The sequence below is a fragment of the Sus scrofa genome, chromosome 6 (assembly GCF_054392235.1).
Source record: "Sus scrofa isolate SSC_HxYL_T2T_F1_AM1 chromosome 6, Sscrofa_HxYL_maternal_Yorkshire_Landrace_v2.0, whole genome shotgun sequence".
Lineage (NCBI taxonomy): Eukaryota > Metazoa > Chordata > Mammalia > Artiodactyla > Suidae > Sus > Sus scrofa.
The window spans coordinates 66,196,732-66,219,102 of record NC_139388.1 but is presented as its reverse complement, the minus strand read 5'-3'; the positions used below and the strand labels follow the sequence as shown (position 1 = coordinate 66,219,102).

Here is a 22,371-nt window from a genome sequence, read left to right as displayed (position 1 = left end):
GACCAAAAAAAAAAAAAAAAAAGAATTTTGTCTTTTCTGGATATATGCCCAGAAGTGGATTGCTGGATCATATGGTGATTCTGTTTTTAGTATTTTTATGGAACCTCCACACTGTTGTCCATTGTGGCTGCACCAGTTGTCATTCCTGCCAACAGTGTAGGAGAGTTGCCTTTTTTCTATACCCTTTCTAGCATTTATTATTTTATTTTTAATTTTTCTTTATAGGGTCACACCTGCAGCATATGTAAGTTCCAAGGCTAGGGGTCAAATCAGAGCTGCAGCTGCTTGCCTACACCACAGCCACAGCAATGCCAGATCCTTAACCAACTGAGCAAGGCCAGGGATTCGAACCTGCATCCTCATGGATAATTGTTGGATTCATTTCCACTGCACCACAACAGGAACTCCTGACTTTGGGGTTTTGTTTGTTTGTTTTTCTTTTCCTAATTATTTTAGGTGGTAGGTTAGGTAGTTTTTTCGAGATTTCTTTTTTTTTTTTTTTTTTTTTTTTTTTTTTGCCTTTTCTAGGGCTGCATCCCACAGCATATGGAGGTTCCCAGGCTAGGGGTCTAATCGGAGCTATAGATGTGGGCCTACACCAGAACCACAGCAATGTGGGATCTCAGCCACGTCTTCAACCTACACCACAGCTCACGGCAACACCAGATCCTTAACCCACTGAGCAAGGCCAGGGATCGAACCCACAACCTCATGGTTCCTAATCAGATTCCTTAAGCACTGCACCACAACAGGAACTTCTGTTTGTTTGTTTCTTGAGGAAGGCCTGTATTACTCCAAGCTTCCCTTTTAGAACTGCTTTTGCTGCACCCCCTGGATTTTGTAAGGTTGTGTTTTCATTTTTTCATTGTCATTTGCCTCGATTCTATTTGTTTTTTTCTTGACCAGTTGGTTTTTTAGTAGCATGTTGTTTAGTCTCCATGTAACTTTTTTTTCTCATTTTTTTTTCTGTGGTTGATTTCTAGTTTCTTACCATTGTGGTCAAAAAAGATGCTTTAAATAATTTCTGTCCTCTTAAATTTGTTGAGGCTTGTTTCATGTCCTAGTATGTGGTCTATTTTATTTTATTATTATTTGTTTTTTCTAGGGCCACACCCATGGTATATTGAGGTTCCCAGGCTTCAGAGCTATAGCTGCTGGCCTATGCCAGAGACACAGAAACCCCAGATCTGAGCCACGTCTGTGACCTCCACCACAGCTCATGGGAACACCGGATCCTTAACCCACTGAGCGAGGCCAGGGATCGAACCCGAAACCTCATGGTTCCTAGTCAGATTCGTTAACCACTGAGCCAAGATGGGAACTCCCTGGTCTATCTGAGATGAGTTTGGGTGTGTTCAGGGTGGATGGCCATAGACACTCCCTGGTCTATGTTAAAGAGTGTTCCATGTGCATTTGAAAAGAATATATATTCTGGGTTCTTCAGAATTTAGGAAAAAAAAAAAAGTCCCAGGAAACAAAAGTCCAGGCATGGATGGCTTCACATGGGAATTCTGCCAAACATATAAAGATCAGCTGACAAATCCTTCTCAAACCATTGCAAAAAGTTGGAGAGGATGAAACACTCTCAAATTGATTTTATAAGGCCTCCATTGCCCTGATAGCAAAACCAGACAAAGACATCAGAAAAAATGAAAATTACAGGCAGTGGCTGGGAGGGGGTGTTGGAGAAATTTTGCTTCTAGGTGTCGTTTCAGATCAAAATCTCAGTACATGGTTTGGCTGCTTGACTTGTGGTTTTATTCTGCTGTCTTTGAAAAACAACTCAGTGTCTTATTATAAATAGGATTGGACCATTTTAAGTCTGATTCTTCAGGTACACATCTAAGGAAGTTATCCTGGCCTTTGCTCATCTTCTTATGGAAAAGAAACGTAATATCACTGATATAATTCACATGATTAATATGTTAGGTTTTTCCCAAATGTGTTCCGCCTAACGTCTGATCTTGCAGAAGCAGAACCTGACATAGGGGTCAATGACATGATTTATTCAGGGGAAATTATCAGGAGGTTTTGAATGACAGAGAACAGGGGAAGGAAGATAACTATGCAAATGTGTGGCCTCATGTGGAATCTACCTTGACCTGATCGCCTTTAGAGATCTGGCCTGTAAATTGTAACCACACATTTGTCCCACATTGAGACAAAGGAGCATCATTTTGTAACGTCAAGGCAGACAGTCGTTAAATATGCCCCAGAGAGACTTTTCTGTGTTTACTTTTACTAAAAATTTGGACTTACTTGTAATTGCAGGAATCTATAATGAGACATTTTGCTTTCTGTTATTTCTGAACATTAGTTCCTCAGTTGAGGAGTCTAGATTGCATAGACTTCCTTTAAAAAAGAAAAAGAGGCGTTCTCATCATGGTTCAGTGGAAATGAATCTGACTAGCAGCCATGAGGACACGGGTTCGATCCCTTGCCCTGCCCAGTGGGTTAAGGATCTGGCATTGCTGTGAGCTATGGTATAGGTCACAGACACAGCTTGGATCCTGTGTTGCCATGGCTGTGGTGTAGGCCAGCAGCTGCAGCTCCGATTCGACCTCCAGACTGGGAACCTCCATATGCCATGGGTGTGGCCCTAAAAAAAAATAATAAAAAAGAAAAATAATTTTGGTTTGGTTTAGTTTGGTTCTTTTGGGCCATGTCCATGGCATGTGGAAGTTCCTAGTCCAGGGACTGAACCAGTACCACAGCTGTGACCCAAGCCACTTCAGTGACAATGCGGGGTCCTTAACATCCTCTGCCACAAGAGAAGTCCATTATGGTCATTCTTTAAAAAATCTGTCTATCAAAGAATAAAACTTCTGACTTGTTTAAAAAAAAAAAAAAAGTCCCACACCAAAATGCCTATAGTCTGCCTCACTTGGGTGTTTGATAGATTCTGAAAATAGGTATGTTCAAAAGTGAGATTGTAATATTTTCTCCTAAACCCCCCCCCCATCTACACCACCACCCTTCCCATCTCAGTGACAAATCCATCTTCCAGCTTAGACAAACATTGAGTCATCCTGATTAGCGTACTGTGAAGCTGACTGGGAGGTGGAGAAGCCACGTTCTGATCTAAGGACAAAGAGCTGTGTAACCAAAATCATGTGCAGATCCTCAGTAATAAAGATAGTATATAATAAGAACATGGGACATCTTGGGGTGAATTTTTATTGAATAAATATTAGTTCACAGGATGCAGTAACTGTGCAAAACCTTGCCAGGAGACTGAAAGTGGTGAGTCATTTGCCTTTCACAAATGTTTTTCAGAGATCATTTCAGATCCTTTGGCAGATCCTACTGCTATTACAGAAACAGATTGAAATCAAGAAAACCTGAAAGTTTACCTCAGATTTCCGGTGGCCGCTTTCTACACACTTTTACCCCTGCAGGGAACGTCATAGCAGGAATTGGAATTTGGTAAATCTCCTTTTCCAACTGATCTCAGGTGTCACACTACTAGCAGAAGTGAACATGCTTTGAAATACGGAGTAAGAAACAGCTATATTGATGCGATGGCTGGGTTGGTCATGAATTCCATCAGTGAGTTTACAGGCGGGAAAACTTTCTGAAGGAAAAAGAGACAGCATCTTGGTTATGTGATTCCAGGCTGCCTATCATCTCCGCTTTCTTCCCCTCTCTGAGGTCTTTTTCCTGTTGTCCCTAACCGGTAGTGAAGCTCACAGAATGACTCTCGAGCTTCAGTCTTTCCTGTAATTGAAGATCATCAAGATCATATTAGGTCAAATCTTTAAGTGGACTCTCTCCCTGCATAATAGTACCACCAGCTGGTGTGCCCTTGGGGATCTTGCCACGGGAACAAATGAAATAACATGACTAAACGGCACAAAACAAGCGCTGGAAATTGGGGAGGAGTGAGGGGGGCCATTTAAGAAGAAGCGCAGAGGCCTCACCCAAGCCCCAGCGGCTGCTGAGGTGTCATCTCACAGTGGCCCTTACCCGGTCACCCCTAATCCTCGCCGGAGATGCCTGGAAGGAAGTCCCTTGAGGTGCCTGGCGGAGCTGCCGGAGCCGTGTTACCCAGCAGGCTCTGCGGCACGAGGCGGTAGCTCTGAGCCAATGACGGCACAGGACGGTGATCCCGTGACAGGCGAGACTTGCCACGGCGTCCTCGTCCGCGTGGCAGTGGGTTGGCCGCCCCGGGTTTAGTTCTTGGGATCAGAGCTGCCGGGCTGTGCTCAAGCCTGAGGCCCAGGCGCAGGGAGGTTGGAGAAGAGGCTTCCTGCACGGCCGGCACAGAGGCGAGGCTGAGGGTGGGCGGGCAGCGGAGGAGCGTCAGCCGAGCCCTTTGGACCCTTCCTGCTCTCGCACCTTGCGGGTCCGGGTCCCTTCCAGGGTCCATGGCAGCGCCAGAAGCACAGACGGACCCGGCACTGGTGAGTGGATGGTCCCCAGGCCCTTTGGACCTCCAGCCCCGTCCTTCCGGAGCCCCCATATAGAGGAAAGTGTGGTCCTGTGTCTTTTCACTGCCCCTAATTCTGCCTTTGAGTTCGGCAGTGGTGGAGGCTGGTCAGTCAGTGCCAGCCTAGTGCCCAGAATCCAGGCCAGGGTTGATACGGTTCTCAGCTCAGTTAATGGCTGAGTTGTAGAGGGGTGTTCCCGGCACAGGAACCACTAGGTGAAAATGCTGGGAGGGGGAGTTCCCGTTGTGGCTCAGTGGTTAACGCACCTGATTAGTATCCACGAGGGTGCGGGTTCGATCCGTGGCCTTTCTCACTGGGTTAATAAGGATCCAGCGTTGCCTTGAGTTGCGGTGTAGGTTGCAGACGCGGCTCGGATCCCGGCGTGGCTGAGGCTGTGGTGTAGGCCGGCAGCTACAGCTCCAATTCAACCCCTAGCCTGGGAACCTCCACATGCTGCGGGTGTGGGCCTGAAAAGACAAAGACAAAAAAAAAAAAAAAAAAAAAAAAAAATGCTGGGTGGCGAGGCTGGGCTGCGTGCCGTTGTGGATCTCCATTTTGTCTGTGGGGAACAGTGTCGAGAAAAACGTCAGGTCTGGGATGCCGGGCCAAGGAACGGGGCCTCTTTTTCGGTTGATGGGGACTGTGGAAGATGTGGAAGTGAGGAGGAAGAGGATCAGACCCAGGTTTTAGTAGGCTTCCCCTACCTGTAGAGGGAAGAGCAGACGTGGGGGTGGGCAGAGTCCGTGGCAGCGGGGAGCTCCCTGCAACCCTCACCCATGCATGGACACCCTCCCAGCCCAGGTGTGTGTTTCAGGTGTGCACAACGAGGTTTGGAGCCCACCGTCTGAGTTCAGCTCCAGGCTCTGTCTGGTAGTGAAAAAGTCAGCTGCGTCTTGACACCTCAGTTTCCTCAGCTGCTACCTGGGGTGAATCACGGTGCCTTCTCTCTGGGGGTCCTGGAGAGACACGAGGTGGGCCAGTGGTGAAACCCACTGAATACACCCAAGGGATACGCAGGAAATGCTAGTTGTTACTGCTCATTACTCGGATTTTAGGGGCCGATGAGGCCTTGTCCCTGCTCTTGTCTTTATGGCAGTGCAGTCGAGAGAAATGGGACATCTCAGAATCCCCTCCATTGCTGCACCAGCCGAATGGACTGGGCCTTGGTAAAGAGCTCAAGCAACAGCGTGGAGGCTTCAGTGCACATTCTGACCTTGCCCTTCCTGGGGCTGTGACCTTGAGCGAGTCTTAGCACTGCCCCTGTCTTTCTTCTCTTGGGGTTAGTGAAAATATTTACATTCCCTCAGAGCTTTCCTCGCGGCCTGCTGGTTAGGACTTGGCGCTTTCACCACTGTGCCGCTCTGTGGCCCAGGTTCAGTCCCTAGTCAGAGAACTGAGATCCCACATGAAGCCACTGTATGCCTTGACCAAAAAAAAAAAAAAAAAAAAATTCCTCGCCCTGGATTAAGGGGATCAGAGAGGTTGTGTGTGGTATGTGTTCTCTGCTATCTGGCTTTGGTCAGGTAGCATCACTCCAGTTTTCTGGGAGTAGAGCCTCTTGTTCTGTGATAATCTTAGGAACTCACCCAGGGAAAAATTCAGCCCTGGGTTTCCCTGGTCTCAGGCTTGTATCCACTTGAGGCCTGGGGGAGTTCCCTGGTGGCATAGCAGGTTAAGACTCCAGAGTGGTCACTGTGGTGGCAGGGATTCCATCCCTGGCCCAGGACTTGCTGTATGCCAGAGGCAAGGTAAAAAAAAAAAAAAAAAGAAAGAAAGAAAGAAAAAGAAGAAGAAAAAAGAAAGAAAGAAAGAGGGAGAGCCTGGGGACAGATGCACAGCAGCTGCAGCATTTTTGGAATCGCTGCTTCTCTGCTAGGAGGGCCTTGGGCGGACTGGGAGCCAGGAAGGTCATGGATTCATCTTGGCCTTTGCTGATTATTTACAGCACACAAAGCTGGCTTGCCGCTCACAGAGTTCATTCATTTTTCTGTTTCAAACATTGACTTTCATGTGAAGAGTGGGTCCATCATGTTGTGGCACTGTGCCACGTGGGTGTGCTTTGGGATGTCAACACAGGCACCAGATGCCTCTCCAGCGCGTGACCCTGTTTACTCTTGTCTTGTGAATTCACTTTTTGCTCGAATTCACTTTCTGTTCATTTTTGTGGCCCTGTCCCTTCTTTTCCAGTCATGCCACAGTGGCCCCTCCTCAGAGAGGCCTTCCAGGATTTGCCCCCAGCCTCTCGAATCTGCCCACTCTGTCTTCTGGTCATCAGGACCCTTAGAGCCCCTTGACATTGTTTTGCTGTGTTACTCAGTGGCTCGTTGAGGATCTGTGGATCCGCGTTTGCTGCTCCATCCCTAGAATGAGAGCAGCGCCTGCCCTGGGGCTCAGTAGCTGGTTGGAGAGCTGGTTGGGTTTTGCTGCCATTTGTTGGGCTGCTCCTGCGGCATATGGAGGTTCCCAGGCTAGGGATCGAATCGGAGCTGTAACTGCCAGCCTACGCCACAGCCACGCGGGATCTGAGCCACGTCTGCGACCTACACCACAGCTCATGGCAACGCTGGATCCTTAACACACTGAGCAAGGCCAGGGATCGAACCCACAACCTCATGGTTCCTAGTCAGATTCTTTAACCGCTGAGCCATGACGGGAACTCCTTTCCTGACTTTTAGAATAAGTTCAACACCCCCTTCCACCCCCGTGGCCCGGCTGTCCCTCTGTGCTGCCTGTGTGTCCTTGTCCATCCGGCTCACTGCCCTCCTGCTCCACTGTCCTTGAGCCCTGGATTTGCCCTGGGGAACAGTTGTTATGTTTCATCTCATTCAGTCCCCACCTCCTCGGAGTTAGTTTCTGTCATGTTACAGATGCTTTATATGAAAAAAAAAAAAAAATGGAGTTCTCTTGTGATGCAGCTGGTTAAGGGTCTGCATTGTCACTAAGGGTCACGGCCCTGGCCACCTGGAACTTCTGCATGCTGTGGGTGCAGCCAAAAAAAAAAAAAAGGAACTTGAGGCTCAGAGATGCTGTTACCTGCCCAAGGTCACACAGCTCTTACGGAGTTGAAACTCACCATCTTTTTCATCGGCTACCATGTGTCACCAGAGCCTGTGTTCCCAGCTGTAGTTGGCTGGGATGGCCTGAGAATAACCCTGGAATTAAACTTGGTTAGATGGGCAGGGCTTATCTCCTGCAAGTGGGCTTGGGGACGGGAGGTGGGGGAGCCACCCCAGGCAGAGGAATCCTTGTGGGTGGGGACAGGGAGCACAGAGCTGTTCCAGGAGGCATGAGAGGGCCTGTGGTTGCCGAGGGCTCTCCCACCGGCTTGGATGTGGCTTGGGGAGAGTGTGCCTTCATTGGTTGGACGGTCACCCACCCTCACCCAGGACAGATGACATGAGCAGTCAGAGTGCCTGCAGCTGAGCCTCACCCACTTAGGTTCCCTGGGCTCTCAGGTACCCATGCCTGGGGGGCTGAGTGCTGTCAGGACTCAGGAAGGGAAACCCGACGGGGGGGGTCCCTGTGAAATCACCTCTGGGAGTCTCCCGGGGCCAGGGGCCCTGAGTGGGCACGAGGAGTGGCTCCAGGCCCTGCCACTCCACGGGCAGGTGGCACCCCTCCTCCCCACGCCTCTCCCGAGAGGTGGGTAAGGACGGCTCTGGTCCTCTGCCCGTAGCCATGGACGCACGTAAAGGGATGGCTGGTGAATTGACAGCAACCGTTTCTAGAAGTGCTTCACCTCTGGAATGTGGGGGTTACACGGACACTGGACCAGAGGGACTGGCTTCACATCCCACCCCGCTGTGTAGACTGGGGTCTCTCTGGGCAACTCACTAGCGCTCCCTGGGCCTCAGCTCTGACTGGTGACCTCCATGGTTGTGGGAGGATGAATCAAAGTGAGAAAATATGCAGAGCCTGTCATGTGCCAGGGACTCCAGTGTTGGCTTTATGGACATTTGCTCTCCAATTCTCACATGACCTGATGAAGTGAGAATTCTTATACTCATGGTGGAAATCAAGGCCCAGAGAAATGAAGGGGCTTCCCTGGGGTCACCCAGCAGGCAGGTGTTGATTCAAGACGTGGACTTCAGGAGTTCCTGTTGTTGCACAGCGGAAACGAATCCAACTGGAAACCATGAGGACGCAGGTTCGATCCCTGGCCTCGCTCAGTGGGTTAAGGATCCAGCGTTGCCGTGAGCTGGGATGTAGGTCTCAGACACGGCTTGAATGTGGCATTGCTGTGGCTGTGGTGTAGGCCGGCGGCTATAGCTCCGATTGGACCCCTAGCCTGGGAAAAAAAAAAAAAAAAGTGGACTTCCAACCCAGGAGTCAGCCTCAGCGGTGGGGACATTTAACCCCTTCACCACAGCCTGTGAAGCCCTCAGGCCAGGGCCGGCCCGCAGTGAGGACCAGCTGCTGTTACCCTTGTGTGAATTACCATCACGCCCACATTCCCTGTTCCTCTGACCTCCCAGAGCCCCCGGGGTCCTCCCAGAGCCCCCCGAGTTCTCCCATGAATGCCGTTGTCCGTGTCGGGCTCCACCGTTTCCGCCCTCGGAGGCTTTTCTCTCCGCAGCCTTTGTCTCGCCCTTCACCCTGGCACAGAGCTCGGTCCTCAGAGCTTGGTGGTGGTTCGGGGCTGGGTCTCTGCACCTTAGCCAGGGACCGAGTGACAGGCCCCGATCCCCGCCCACAGCCCCAGCGCGCATGATGCTCCTTTTGACTTTCCAGGCACCGGTGACCTTCCAGGATGTGGTCGTGACCTTCACCAGGGAGGAGCGGGAATTGCTGGGCCAGGCTCAGAGGACCCTGTACCGGAAGGTGATGCTGGAGACCTTCCAGCTCCTGCTCTCGATGGGTAAGACCTCTCCTCATCTCCAGGCAGGGGCCCTGCAGCCTCCCACTCGTCCCATCCTCTCTCTCAAGTCCTCGAGGGAAGGTGGGCAGGTCTCTGGCAGTGCCCGCCCTCCCCACCCCCCCCCCCGAGTCCCCGCCTTGTTCTGGGCTCTCCTCTGCCTGCTCTCCCTCTGTCTTCACCTCGAATCATGGAGCAAGAGGCACAGTCCTCCTCGTGGACGGACGTGTGGACCCAGGGGCAGCATGTCCGGATGAGGAACCGCCCCTGGGAGGGAGGAGGGTTTTCTCCCTTTGTGTAGGTTGTCTTTTTGGTGTTTTTGTTTTTGTTTTTAATGATTTCCTTTGCTGTGCAAAAGCCTGTCATTTTGATCACGTCTCACTGGTTTATTTTTGTTTTTATTTGTATTGCCTTGGGAGGTGGACCTAAGAAAACATTGGTATAGTTTATATAAGAGAATGGTCTGTGTATGTTCTCTTCCAGGAGATTTATGGTGTTTTGTCTTTTCTTCTTTCTTTTTTTGGTTTGTTTTCTTTCTTTCTTTCTTTTTTTTTTTTTTTTGGCTTTTGCCTTTTGCCTTTTTAGGACCACGCCGATGGCATATGGAAGTTCCCAGGCTAGGGGTCGAATTGGAGCTGCAGCTGCTGGCCTACACCACAGCCACAGCAACGCTGGATCCCAGGATCCAAACCTTGTCTGTGACCTACTGTCCAGCTCATGGCAACGCAGGATCCTTAACCCAATGAGTGAGGCCGGATATAGAACCTGCATTCTCCTGAATACTAGTCGGATTCTTTTCCACTGTGCCACAGCAGGAACTCTGAGTTTTATGGTGTCTTCTCTTATGTTTAAGTCTTTAAGCCACTTTGAGTTTATTTCTGTACATGGTGTGAGGGTGTGTTCTAGTTTCATTGATTTACCTGCAGCTGTCCAGTTTTTCCAGCACCACTTGCCTGTCATTTTCCCATTTTATATTCTTGCCTCTTTTATCAAAGATTGGATGACCCTCAATTTATTTCTGGGTTCTATCTTTGGTTCCATTGGTCTGTATGTCTGTTTTTGTACCAGTACCACACTGTCTTGATTACTGTAGCTTTAGAATATTGTCTGAAGTCTGGGAGAGTTATGCCTCTTTATGATTCCATATAAATTTTTGGATTATATATACTAGTTCTGTGAAAAAGGTCATGGGGAATTTGGTAGGAATTGCATTAAACCTGTAGATTGCTTTGGGGAGTATGGCAATTTTAATGATATGAACTCTTTCACTCTAGGAGCATGGAATATCTTTCCATTTCTTTGAATCCTCTTTAATCTCCTTGATTAATGTCTTATAGCTCTCAGCATGTAAGTCTTTAACCTCCTTGGTCAGGTTTATTCCTAGGTATTTAATTTTTGGGGGTGCAGTATTGAAAGATGTTGTATTTTTATATTCCCTTTCTTTTCTTTTCTTTTTTTTGTCTTTTTGTCTTTTGAGGGCCGCACCTGTGGCATATGAAGATTCCCAGGCTAGGGGTCTAATCGGAGCTGTAGCCACCAGCCTACGCCACAGCCACAGCAACGCCAGATCCCAACAGCGTCTGCAGCCTACACCACAGCTCATGGCAACGCCAGATCCTTAACCCACTGAGCAAGGCCAGGGATCAAACCCAAAACCTCATGGTTCCTAGTTGGATTCATTTCCGCTGAGTCATGACAGTAACTCCTCTATTCCTTTTCTCCTATTTCATTGTTAGTATATAGAAATGCAACCAGTTTCTGAATGTTAATCTTGTATCCTGATGCTTTGCTGGGTTCATTTATCAGTTCGAGTAGTTTTTATGTAGACGTTCTTAGGGCTTTCTATATATAGTATCATGTCATCGGCATACAGTGACAATTTTACCTCTTCTCTCCCAATTTGGAAAGCTTTTATTTCTTTTGTTTGTCTGATTGCTGTGGCTAGGGCATCCAATACCATGTTGAATAAATGTGTTGAGAGTGGGCATCCTTGTCTTATTCCAGATTTTCTCGGGAAGGCTTTCAGCTTTTCTCCGTTGAGTATTATACTGTCTGTAGGTTTGTCATAAATGACTTTTATTGTATTAAAATATGTTCCCTCTATACCCACTTTGGTAAGAGTTTCTACCATGAATGGATGTCAGATTTTGTCAAATGCTTTTTCTGCATCTATTGAGATGATCATGTGGTTTTTTACTTTTCTTTTGTTAGTGTGATGTATGATGTTGATTGATTTATATATGTTGAACCATCCTTATGAACTTGGGATGAATCCCACTTGGTCGTGGCATATGAGCTTTTTTATATTTGTTGGATATGATTGGTTAAACTTTTGTTGAGAATTTTTATGTATGTATTCATCAAAGATATTGGCCTATAATTTTCTCTTTTGGTATAATCTTTGTCTGGTTTTGGTAATAGGGTGTTAGCGGCTTCATAGAATGTCTTTGAGAGTGTTCCTTCCTCTTCAGCCTTTTGGAAAAGTTTAAGAAGGATAGGTATAAATTCTTCTTTGTATGTTTGGTAGAGTTTGCCTGTGAAGCCATCTGGTCCTAGACTTTTGTTTGTAGGGAGTGTTTTTATTACAGTTCAGTTTCATTTCTAGTGATTGTTCTGTTCAAATGATCTATTTCTTCTTGATTCAGTTTTGGTGGTCTGTCTCTAGAAAGCTGTCCATTTCTTCTAGGTTGTCAGATTTGTTGGCCTATAATTGTTCATAGTATTCTCTCATGTTTTTTTGTATTTCTGCAGTTTCTGTTTAGATTTCTCCCTTTTAATTTCAGCTGCAGTGATGCTGGATCCTTTACTCCCTGTACTGGGTCGGGGATTGAACTAGTGCCACCACAGTGACAACAGTGGATCATTAACCCACTACTCCACAGCAGGAACTGCCAGCTCATGATTTTTTTTTGCCCCAAATTTCCATTAAGATGGTTGCTCCTGTCTTTTTGATTTGTCGCTTTTTTTGTATATTCCTGATAATAATTTTTTACCCATTATATGCGCTGTTGTTTTCTACTAGAGCTAATCTTGTGTTTTTATTTTCCTTAAAGTATGTTTTAATGGGAAGTTTCATTGTAGTGCAGTGAGTTAACAATCTGGCATTACCATAGCTGTGGATCAGGCTGCAGCTGCAACTGCAGTGCCGATTTGATCCCTGGCCCAGGAACTTCTACATGCCATGGGTGTGGCCAAAAAAAGTATCTTTCGATGAAAAGGTATTTTGTTTAGCCAGGTCACTTTATCTTTTATCTTATGATTTTTGCTTTTCATGTTTTGCTGAGAAATCTTCCACTCCACTAAAGTCAAAAAGATGGGAGTTCCCACTGTGGCTCAGCGGATTATGAACCCAACTAGTATCCTTGAGGACGCAGGTTCAATCCCTGGCCTCGCTCAGTGGGTTAAGGCCATGAGCTGTGGGGTGTAGGTTGCAGACGAGGCTCAGATCCCGCATTGCTGTGGCTGTGGTGTAGGTCAGCAGCGACAGCCCTGATTCGACCCCTAGCCTGGGAACTTCCGTATGCTGTGGGTGCAGCCCAAAACAAAACAAGATGAAGCAAAACTAAACTAACAAAAATATATTCTTTTTTTCTAAGGCTTACTAAAATATTTTGAAATTTAGCTTCTGCTATTTAAGTTAGAACTCATCTGGAATTAACTTTGTGTGTGGTGTGAGGTAGACATGCAGTAACTTTTTCCTCATGTGAGAAACCAGTTTTTTAGCTGCATTTGTTGTTTATTTCCTTCTTTTCCCCCTGATCTGCAGTACCACCTCTGCTGTATATGAAAGCTCTATATGTTCATGAGTCAGATTCTTAGCACTGTTTTCTGTATCCAGTTTTTCTTTTATCTGTGCCAATACCACCCTGTCTTGATGTCTGTAATTTCATCGTAGTCCTAGTGGCTGAGAGGGCACGTCTTCTCTCCTTACTCTTCTTTCTTTTGGTGATGTCCCTGGCCCATGTAAATTCTAGACTCAGTTTGTCAAGTATTATGGAAAGTCCTTTGATCTGGAGTGGTAATGAACTAACTCATAGATGGTTGAGAATTGGCAGCTTTGGGAGTTCCTGCTATGATGCAAAGGAGCAGCAGTGTCTCTGAAGTGCTAGGATGCAGGTTCAATCCCCTGCCCATTGCAGTGGGTTAAAGGATGTGCTGTTGCCACAGTTATCAGCATAGGCTGCAACTCCAGTTCCAAATCTGATCCCTGTCCTGGAAACTCATATGTCGTGGGGTGGGGAAGAAAATTGACAGCTTTGTTATTAATTTCTCCATTCGTGTTGGTTCTCTTTAATACGTTGGAGTCAGTATTTCAAATTTTACTATCTATGTTTTTATGTTTTATAATGGCTAGGTTTCCCCATACCCAGTAGGTTTAATATGTCCCCCCAGGTCCTACTCACTCTCAGCCTTGTAGCCCCTGTCCTGGGAGTGTCACCCACTGTCCTTTCAGTCATCCATCCAAACCCTGGGAATCAGCACCATGTTTGTATCTCTGTCTATATCTCTAGCATCCTCTCATGCCCTGCCATTCCCTGGACATCCACTCTGAACCTTTGTACACCCTGTCTCCTTTGGCCGCAGTGCCCTCTCGCTTTCTGTATCTGATAACTATTCCCAGTTCTTTAGGACTCAGACCTCAAGATACCTCTTCTGGAAAGCCTTCCCTGATTTTTTTCTCATTTGAACTGGATTAGATGCTCCCTTCCTTTATTCTCGTGGCACGACATGACATCTTTTATTAGAACAAGTCCAGCCCAGAGTGCCATCATTACTCTCTCCTTGGACAGTGAGGAAGGGACTCAACTCTGCCCCCTCAAGCCCCTGCCTCACAGTCTCTTCAAGGCTGTCCCTTTAAAGGGGTCAAGAATCCAAGGACCAGCACAAAACAAAACAATAACCTGCATTTCAGAAATGCGAGAACCCAACAGGTATCAGGTATCAGGGCAATGATATGCTTTCCTGTGGGCTTGGTGATTTTGTTTCTTCTATGTTGGCATTGCTGACAGGCCTCTTTTGTGTATTGGATTCCCTTCAGATCACAAAGCAGAAACCAAGATCTCAGTGTCTACTGCTTCTCAGCCATCCTTGTTTGAGGGATGCTTACTCCAGAGGTCACTGACTCAAGAAGGCTCCAGTGTGTCCACTTTGGGGCAACCCAGGAATCCAGAACTATCAGAACAGCAGAGAGGGCACTTGAGGACAGGAGTAGTCCTCCACAAGCTGACCCTCCCTGGAAAGATGAACACAGAATGTGATAATTTGGGAATGGGTGACATTCTGTGCTCAAATGCTTTACAGGGTGGAGTCTCTACAGGAGATGCTACCCAAGAGTGTGAATCACATGGATCAAGGAAAGACTCATTGTTTCATGACAGGAAGAATTCCTACAAATGTAAGGAATGTGGAAAAGGGTTTGTCAAGAATTGCTTCCTTCTTCGACACCAGCAGATTCACACTAGAGTAAAATTCTATAAATGCAAGAAGTGTGGGAAGGCCTTTCTCAAGAGAGCAGACCTCACTGGACACTATAGCATTCACACGGGGGAGAAACTCTATGAGTGTATTGAGTGTGGGAAAGCCTTCAGCCGCAGGTCACATCTTACAGAGCACCACCGGAGTCACAATGGTGAGAAGCCCTATGTTTGTGTTGACTGTGGGAAAGCCTTCAGCCGCAGATCACACCTTACAGAGCACCAGCGGAGTCACAGTGGTGAGAGGCCCTATGCATGCAGTGAATGTGGAAAGGCCTTTGCCCACCACTCTGATTTTATTCGGCATAATAGAACCCACACTGGAGAGAAACCCTTTGAGTGCAAAGAATGTGGGAAAGCCTTTAGTTATAGCTCTTCTGTAACTCGACACATGAGGTGTCACTCTAGGGAGAAGCCCTATGAGTGCAGTGAGTGTGGAAAGACCTACAGCTACAGCTCAACCCTCACTGTCCATCAAAAGATTCATAGTGGAGTGAAATCCTACAAGTGCAAGAGGTGTGGGAAGGCCTTTTACCAGAAGGCAGGGCTCTGTCAACATCAGAGAAGTCATCCTGGAGACAGACCTTTTTTAAAGTAACTATTGTGGGACGTTCCCATCATGGCTCAGGGGTTAGCAAACCCAACTAGCATCCACGAGGGTGCAGGTTTGATCCCTGGCCTCGTTCAGTGGGTTAAGGATCTGGCGTTGCCATGAACTGTGTTGTAGGTCGCAGATGTGGCTTGGATCCTGCTTCGCTGTGGCTCTGGCATAGGCCGGTGGCTACAGCTCCGATTGTACCCCTAGCCTGGGAACCTCCATATGCCACAGGTGTGGCCCTAAAAAGACAAAAAAAAAAAAAAAAAAAAAAAAAAAAAACCAAAAAAAAACTGAAAATAAAGTAACTACTGTGGCAGATCATTTGGCCAGAGGAAAAATGTTCTTTGGCATCCAAGAGTTTGTACCTAAGAGAAACTCCATCCTCCCTCATGTACTCAGTTCTTGCTCTGACTCTGCTGTAACCTTTACCTGTAGCTGAGCCTGTGCACTACAGAGACGGAGACCAGTCTCTCCTGACACATGACTTAGTTCTCAGCAGAGGAACCTTCTTTCAACATCTGAAAGTTCTTTGCCATTACACAGAGACAGAGCAGACAGGACATGTGCATAATTTGGATGTTGAGGTGACGCCTAGGGAATGACTTTTCCCTTTCAGTCCTTAAGAGAGCCCTTTGCATCCATGGGAAATGTGATGAATGGCTTGGTCTTGTGGCCCAATTTCTCCATCAGCACCTAGCAAGTTTGTTGAATGAGCAAGTGAAGCTCAGGTTTCCTTTCTGGGGGAGTTCCCATCTTGACTCAGCAGAAACCAAACAGACTAGTATCCATGAGGATGTGGGTTCAATCCCTGGCCTCGCTCAATGGGTTAAGGATCCAGCATTGCCATGAGCTGTGGTGTAGGCTGGCAGCTGAAGCTCCGATTTGACTCCTAGCCTAGGAACTTCCATGTGCCACAGGTGTGGCCCTAAAATGACCAAAAAAGTGGGGGTTCCTGCTGGGAGCCGTTCGCGAAGGTCTGCCTGCTGACAAAGTCCCGGAGACTGAGGACCCCAGACTGCACAGCATGTCTGGGAAAGCGACGGTCCTGCTGCTTCTTCTCTGCCTGCTTATGCTGTTAATAAAAACTGCGAGAGGAGTTCCAGTCGTGGCTCAGTGGTTAAGGAATCCGACTAGGAACCATGAGGTTGCGGGTTCGATCCCTGGCCTCACTCAGTGGGTTAAGGATCTGGCGTTGCTGTGAGCTGTGGTGTAGGTCACAGACGCAGCTTGGATCTGGCATTGCTGTGGCCATGGCATAGGCCATTGGTTACAGCTCCGATTAGACCCCTAGCCTGGGAACCTCCATATGTCATGGGTTTGGCCCTAGAAAAGACAAAAAAAAAAAAAAAAAAAAACTGTGAGAGCTGGGAAATTGCTGTCAAAGTTCCCCGAAAAAAGACCCCAAGGAGGGTAAACGTTGGGGCTTAGTGTTTACCTGAAAATTCCTACAACCCCCTTGTTCTATGATAATCATCATTCACTTCTGAGTTCCCTCCCCTTTTTCTGCAGAGATCCTAATAGAATGCTTTCATGTTTGGACTGTTATTGTTTAACCTGTAGAAGTATCCTGGAGGCATAACAGAGGCTTGAGGCTCAGGTCTCTCCATGCTCCAGCAGGTAGATCTTTTCTATGCTAGGGACTAATTGATGAATAGGGTAGATATTGGGCCTTAGTTATAGAAAAACTTGTGCAGTTTGCACCATGTAACTGAATGCAGGTCAGGAAATTACCTACTTTCAGTCAATTGTTCTTTTTTTATTTTATTTATTTATTTATTTATTTATTTATTTATTTGTTCGTTTGTTTTGTCCTTTTTTTTTTTTTTGTCTTTTTCTAGGGCCATACCCATGGCATATGGAGGTTCCCAGGCTAGGGGTCTAATCGGAGCTGTAACCGATGGCCTACACCACAGCCACAGCAACGTGGGATCCAAGCTGCATCTGTGACCTACACCACAGCTCATGGAAACACCGGATCCTTAACCCACTGAACGAGGCCAGGGATCGAACCCACAACCTCATGGTTCCTAGTCGGATTTGTTAACCACTGAGCCACGACGGGAACTCCCAGTCACTTGTATATTGCTATGCCAGGCCTGTTGGCCCAACCTCAAGGAGTGTCGATGCTATGGTTTCTAGTTCTTTGAGAATCAAAATAACCTTTGATATATATGATTAACCTTTACTAATAGAATACAGTTTGGCCTTAGGTTTTAGGCACATAAAAATATTCTTAATTATAAAGTTAATAAGTTTGTGCTTTTGCTACCCACAAAGTTAGATCATTAACATGAGTACATTTAATTCTAAAAAGTCAAGTGGAAAGTACAAAAAAAGAGCATCATTTGTGTTCCCAAATGCACCTGGTCATGTGCCAGGTCATAAGGTAACATTTGACGGAGTGGAAAATTAAAAAATATCGCCAGATGTATGATGCACGACGTATGCCATAGGAAAAGAAAAATTGTATATAAGCTTGGTTGATTCAAACAATAAACGAGCAGTCCTGCAGAAGCATCAGGTCTCTGTCCATTCTTTCGCCCGACGCCGCTCATCCTTCAGGAGGCCCTGGTCTGGCTGGAGCGGGACTCCGGCAGGTTCCTATTTGAGACATAGAAAGGGACGGATGGCTTCTTGTCCCCATGATGTCTGTATAGGCAGTTGAATTTTCCATGCTCTTATTTCTCTGACACAAGGCCGTACCCAAATTAGATGCTTTTAGGCAGGAGGGTGTGGTGAGCAGTAAGGAGACTTGTTTCATCTCCCTGTCAACTGAGAGATCACATAACCGTGGACTCTAACCGTGGACTCCTCAACTTCATTATTTATGAAACAAGTGGGTTGTCCAACTCACCACATCACGTTGTCATGCAGGTTAAAGTTTAGTCTTATAAAGTGCCTGTCATAGTGTTAGGTATGTGGATATGCTTAAAATCCAGCTATGGTTATTCACATGTTACCTCCCCCTTTTTGTCTTTTTAGGGTGCACCAGCAGTGCATTTTTTTCCCCTTTTTCAGCCACACCTGCAGCATATGGCAGTTCTGTGGCCAGGGTTCAAATCTGAGCTGCAGCTGCCACCTTCCACAGCTGCAGCAACACCAGATCCTCAAACCCACTGTGCCAGGTCAGGAATCAAACCCGCTCCCCCTCAGAGAAAACACGAGATCCCTGATCCACTGCGCCACAGTGGGAACTCCTATTAGTTGTGCTTTGAATTCAAATTAAAAACCTCCCTTTGAAAATCTGTGAAGGTAATTTTGAGCCATCAAAAAAGTGCTAACTGCTAGTTTATTTTATTCCATATTTATTTAATATAATAATTTATATACATAATTTGTGTTTAAGTATATCCTCCCTCTCTTTTTTTTGACATCCCTTGGTCTTTTTCTGCACCACCCTCCACTTTAAAAAAACTTTCAAGTTTCCCGTTGTGGCTCAGCGGGTTACAAACCTGACTGGTATCCATGAGGATATGGGTTTGATCCCTGGCCTTGCTTGGTGGGTTAAGGATCTGGTTTTCCTGTGAGCTGTGGTGTAGGTCATAGATGAGTCTTGGACCTGGCGATGCTGTGGCTGTGGTGTTGGCCGGCAGTCGCAGCTCCGATTTGACCCCTACCATGGGAAATGACACATGCAGCAAGTGTGGCATAACAAAACAGTTTCTATTAATTAGTGACACATTTTATTCTAGTTCAGAAAGCAAATACTCTAATTTTGTTATTGTTTAAGCTAAGTTTTACAATCACTTATTGAAAACAGTGGAGCACAGATTTATACTTTTTTGTCTTCCCAGGCAAAGACATTGGAGCATTAACCATTATGTCCTTTATCAGCACATGTATTGTGACTTTGTGTGTTAATTCTTTCATTCTGACTCCACATGGAAATGTTATTCATGTTTAATACAAATGAGCAGTTGTTTCCATCCACATATGTAACCAACCCGACTAGTATCCATGAGGACTCTGGTTCGGTCCCTGGCCTCACTTAGTGGGTTAAGGATCCAGCATTGCCGTGAGCTGGGGTGTAGGTTGCAGACGTGGCTCGGATCCCACGTTGCTGTGGCTCTGGCATTGGCCGGTGGCTACAGCTCCGATTGGACCCCTAGCCTGGGAACCTCCATATGCCGTGGGTGCGGCCATGGAAAAGACAAAAAAACAAAAAAAAACAAAAACAAATAAATGAATAGTTCTACTGTATTCCAGAACCATGATTACATTGGGACTGAGTGGCAACTTATTTTTTTTGTTTGGTCTTAATTGAGATTAGGAACAGAAATACTAACATTAAGATGGAGGTAAGGAATTTGAGGTTATCATCCCAAAAGTAATAGTGCTGAATGTGTAGGAGGAGTAATAAAATGGCTTATCTGGTGACTAAACTGATGGATTTTATGACAAGCTGAGTAGATGCTCTCCTATCCAATTTCCTCTCTCTCTCTCTCTCCTTAGGGCTGTACCAGTGGCATACGGAAGTTCCCAGGCTAAAGGTGGAATGGGTGCTAAAGCTGTGGCCTACGCCACAGCCACATTAACTTAGGATCCGAACCGTGTCTGCGACCTATACCGCAGCTCACGGCCATGCCAGATCCTTAACCCACTGATCAAGGCCAGGGATCAAACCTGTATCCTCATGGATCCTAGTGGGGTTTATTACTCACTGAGCCATGAAGGAGGGAACTCCCCGTATCCAATTTTCTCTTCATTGCACATACCCAGCTTCCCTTACATGGCCCATGTAAATGAGTTTGGGGCAATGGCATATGGGCAGAGTGATTTGAAATTATGTCTTCATTATGTCCTCATTTTTGCTCCTCCACTGGGATGTCCCATTGGGTATTAGTGATTTCATTTTTCACAGTTCCCCAGGATTTAGTGCTCTTTTGGGAGTTTCATTTTCAGGCTATTAGTGGATGGTGGGGTGGGGCTCTTGGACAGGCAATTTCAGCATATTCCATGGTAATGCTGATGTTTGCTTTGGGAACTACTGAAATTGAGCACCAATTAACGTTAGTACACAAAGACAATGCAAGCAGGTTATCTTTTTTTTTTTTTTTCTTCTTATAGACGTGCCTGCAGAATATGGAGGTTCCCGGACTAGGGGTTAAATCTGAGCTGTAGCTGCTGGCCTACGGCACAGCCAAGGCAACACAGGATCCAAGCGATATCTGCAACCTACCCTGCGGCTTGTGGCAATGCCAGATCCTTAACCCACTGGGCGAGGCCAGGGGATTGAACCTGTATCTTCACGGATACTATATTGGGTTCTTAACTTGCTGAGCCACAAGGAGATCTCTCTATTATCTTTTTATTACCTATTTTTAAACTTTTTACTATTTTTTAAACATTTCAACAGGTTTTATTTAATTCAGGAGGGCAACACAACATAAATACACAGGAAGAAATTGAACTAGAGAATCTGACCATAAATTTTGAAATTTTTTTTCCTCGAGCATAAGTTGCTCATTCTACCTAGATTCTGGCTGGTCTCAGTACCCACCACTCAGTGCCCACCCTAGGGATGGTCCACTTTACCTTTCAATACCATTCAAGAGGATATGTACTTTGTAATCTTTGTAATCTATGACTTCACTCTTGTAAATAACTACACAATAATCACCATGTTGAAATTACAAAATATTTGTACTGGAAACACAGGAGTAAAGAGCAATTTCTTTACAAGGACCAATTTAGCTAACTGTCAATTACATTATTTATTAGTTATTTATTTATTTTATTTTTATTTATTTATTTATTTTTTGTCTTTTTGCCATTTTCTTGGGCCGCTCTCGTGGCATATGGAGGTTCCCAGGCTAGGGGTCAAATCGGAGCTGTAGCCACCAGCCTACACCAGAGCCACTGCAACGCTGGATCCGAGCCGCCTCTGCAACCTACACCACAGCTCACGGCAACGCCGGATCCTTAACCCACTGAGCAAGGGCAGGGATCGAACCTGCAACCTCATGGTTCCTAGTCGGATTCGTTAACCACTGCGCCACGACGGGAACTCCAGTTATTTATTTATTTAGTCTTTTTGCCTTTATTAGGGCTGCACGGGAACTCCTCAATTACATTATTAAGAATTAATATCCGTACATGGGCGTTCCTGTCGTGGCTCAGTGGTTAACAAATCCGACTAGGAACCACGAGGTTGCAGGTTCGATCCCTGGCCTTGCTCAGTGGGTTGAGGATCCGGCGTTGCCGTGAGCTGTGGTGTAGGTTGCAGACGCGGCTTGGATCCCGAGTTGCTGTGGCTCTGGCATGGGCTGGCAGCTACAGCTCCGATTCGACCCCTAGCCTGGGAACCTCCATATGCCGCAGGAGCGGCCCAAGAAAAGGCAAAAAGACAAAAAAAATAATAATTTTAAAAAATTAAAAAAAAAAGAATATCCGTACACAATTGCTACTTCGGTAATACAATTAGCTTAAAGTCAGTACAACATGAAGGAAATCTTGACTGGATCAGCAGAGTGGTGGATGGATAGAGGTAAAGATACCGATACAGCTGGCTGCTCTGGAATTTGGCAGAACTCAAAGCAACATAATTTGTGAAAAACCATACAATTGTCTAGTCAGACCAGGTCAACAGTTCCAGTACTTACTGATGGGATGAATTTAGCAAATGGTTGCTCTCTTTTGAATATTTTCTGGATAATACCTATAAAGTTTTTACTATGTTTTTTAGTTAAATATTTTTCCTGAGGTGCTGAGAGGTTGAGGAGGCTTGTACAGTCTATTGTTAGAGATCTCTCAGCATGGTGCTTAGCCCAGCATGGCCACAGAAATCTGGATTGGTTTGGCCTTTGGAACCACAGAGCATTTTTCATCCATGCCCCAGCACTAGGTGCTGTTTGGCCTCTGCCATTGAGAAAGAGAGCCAAGCCTTAGCTGGCGGGATGCGGCGCCGAAACTACATCACCCAGCGGGCTCTGCTTCTGCGTGTGCAGCAGGCGCTTATCCAATGAGTACCCAGGGGAGCGGCGACGGGGGCGGGGCAGTGGGGGCGGGGCTTCC

General features: G+C 46.5%; 1 protein-coding gene across 1 annotated transcript; it reads left to right on the top strand.

Moving 5' to 3' along the window:
• The first annotated feature begins 3,464 nt into the window (after positions 1-3,464).
• Positions 3,465-16,712, top strand: LOC110261326 (uncharacterized). Its single transcript, XM_021097339.2, has 4 exons — positions 3,465-4,403; positions 9,162-9,288; positions 14,324-15,554; positions 16,641-16,712. Exons 1-3 carry the CDS (start codon positions 4,368-4,370, stop codon positions 15,355-15,357), a joined length of 1,197 nt encoding a protein of 398 aa, XP_020952998.1. The 5' UTR covers positions 3,465-4,367; the 3' UTR covers positions 15,358-15,554; positions 16,641-16,712.
• Positions 16,713-22,371: the final 5,659 nt, after the last annotated feature.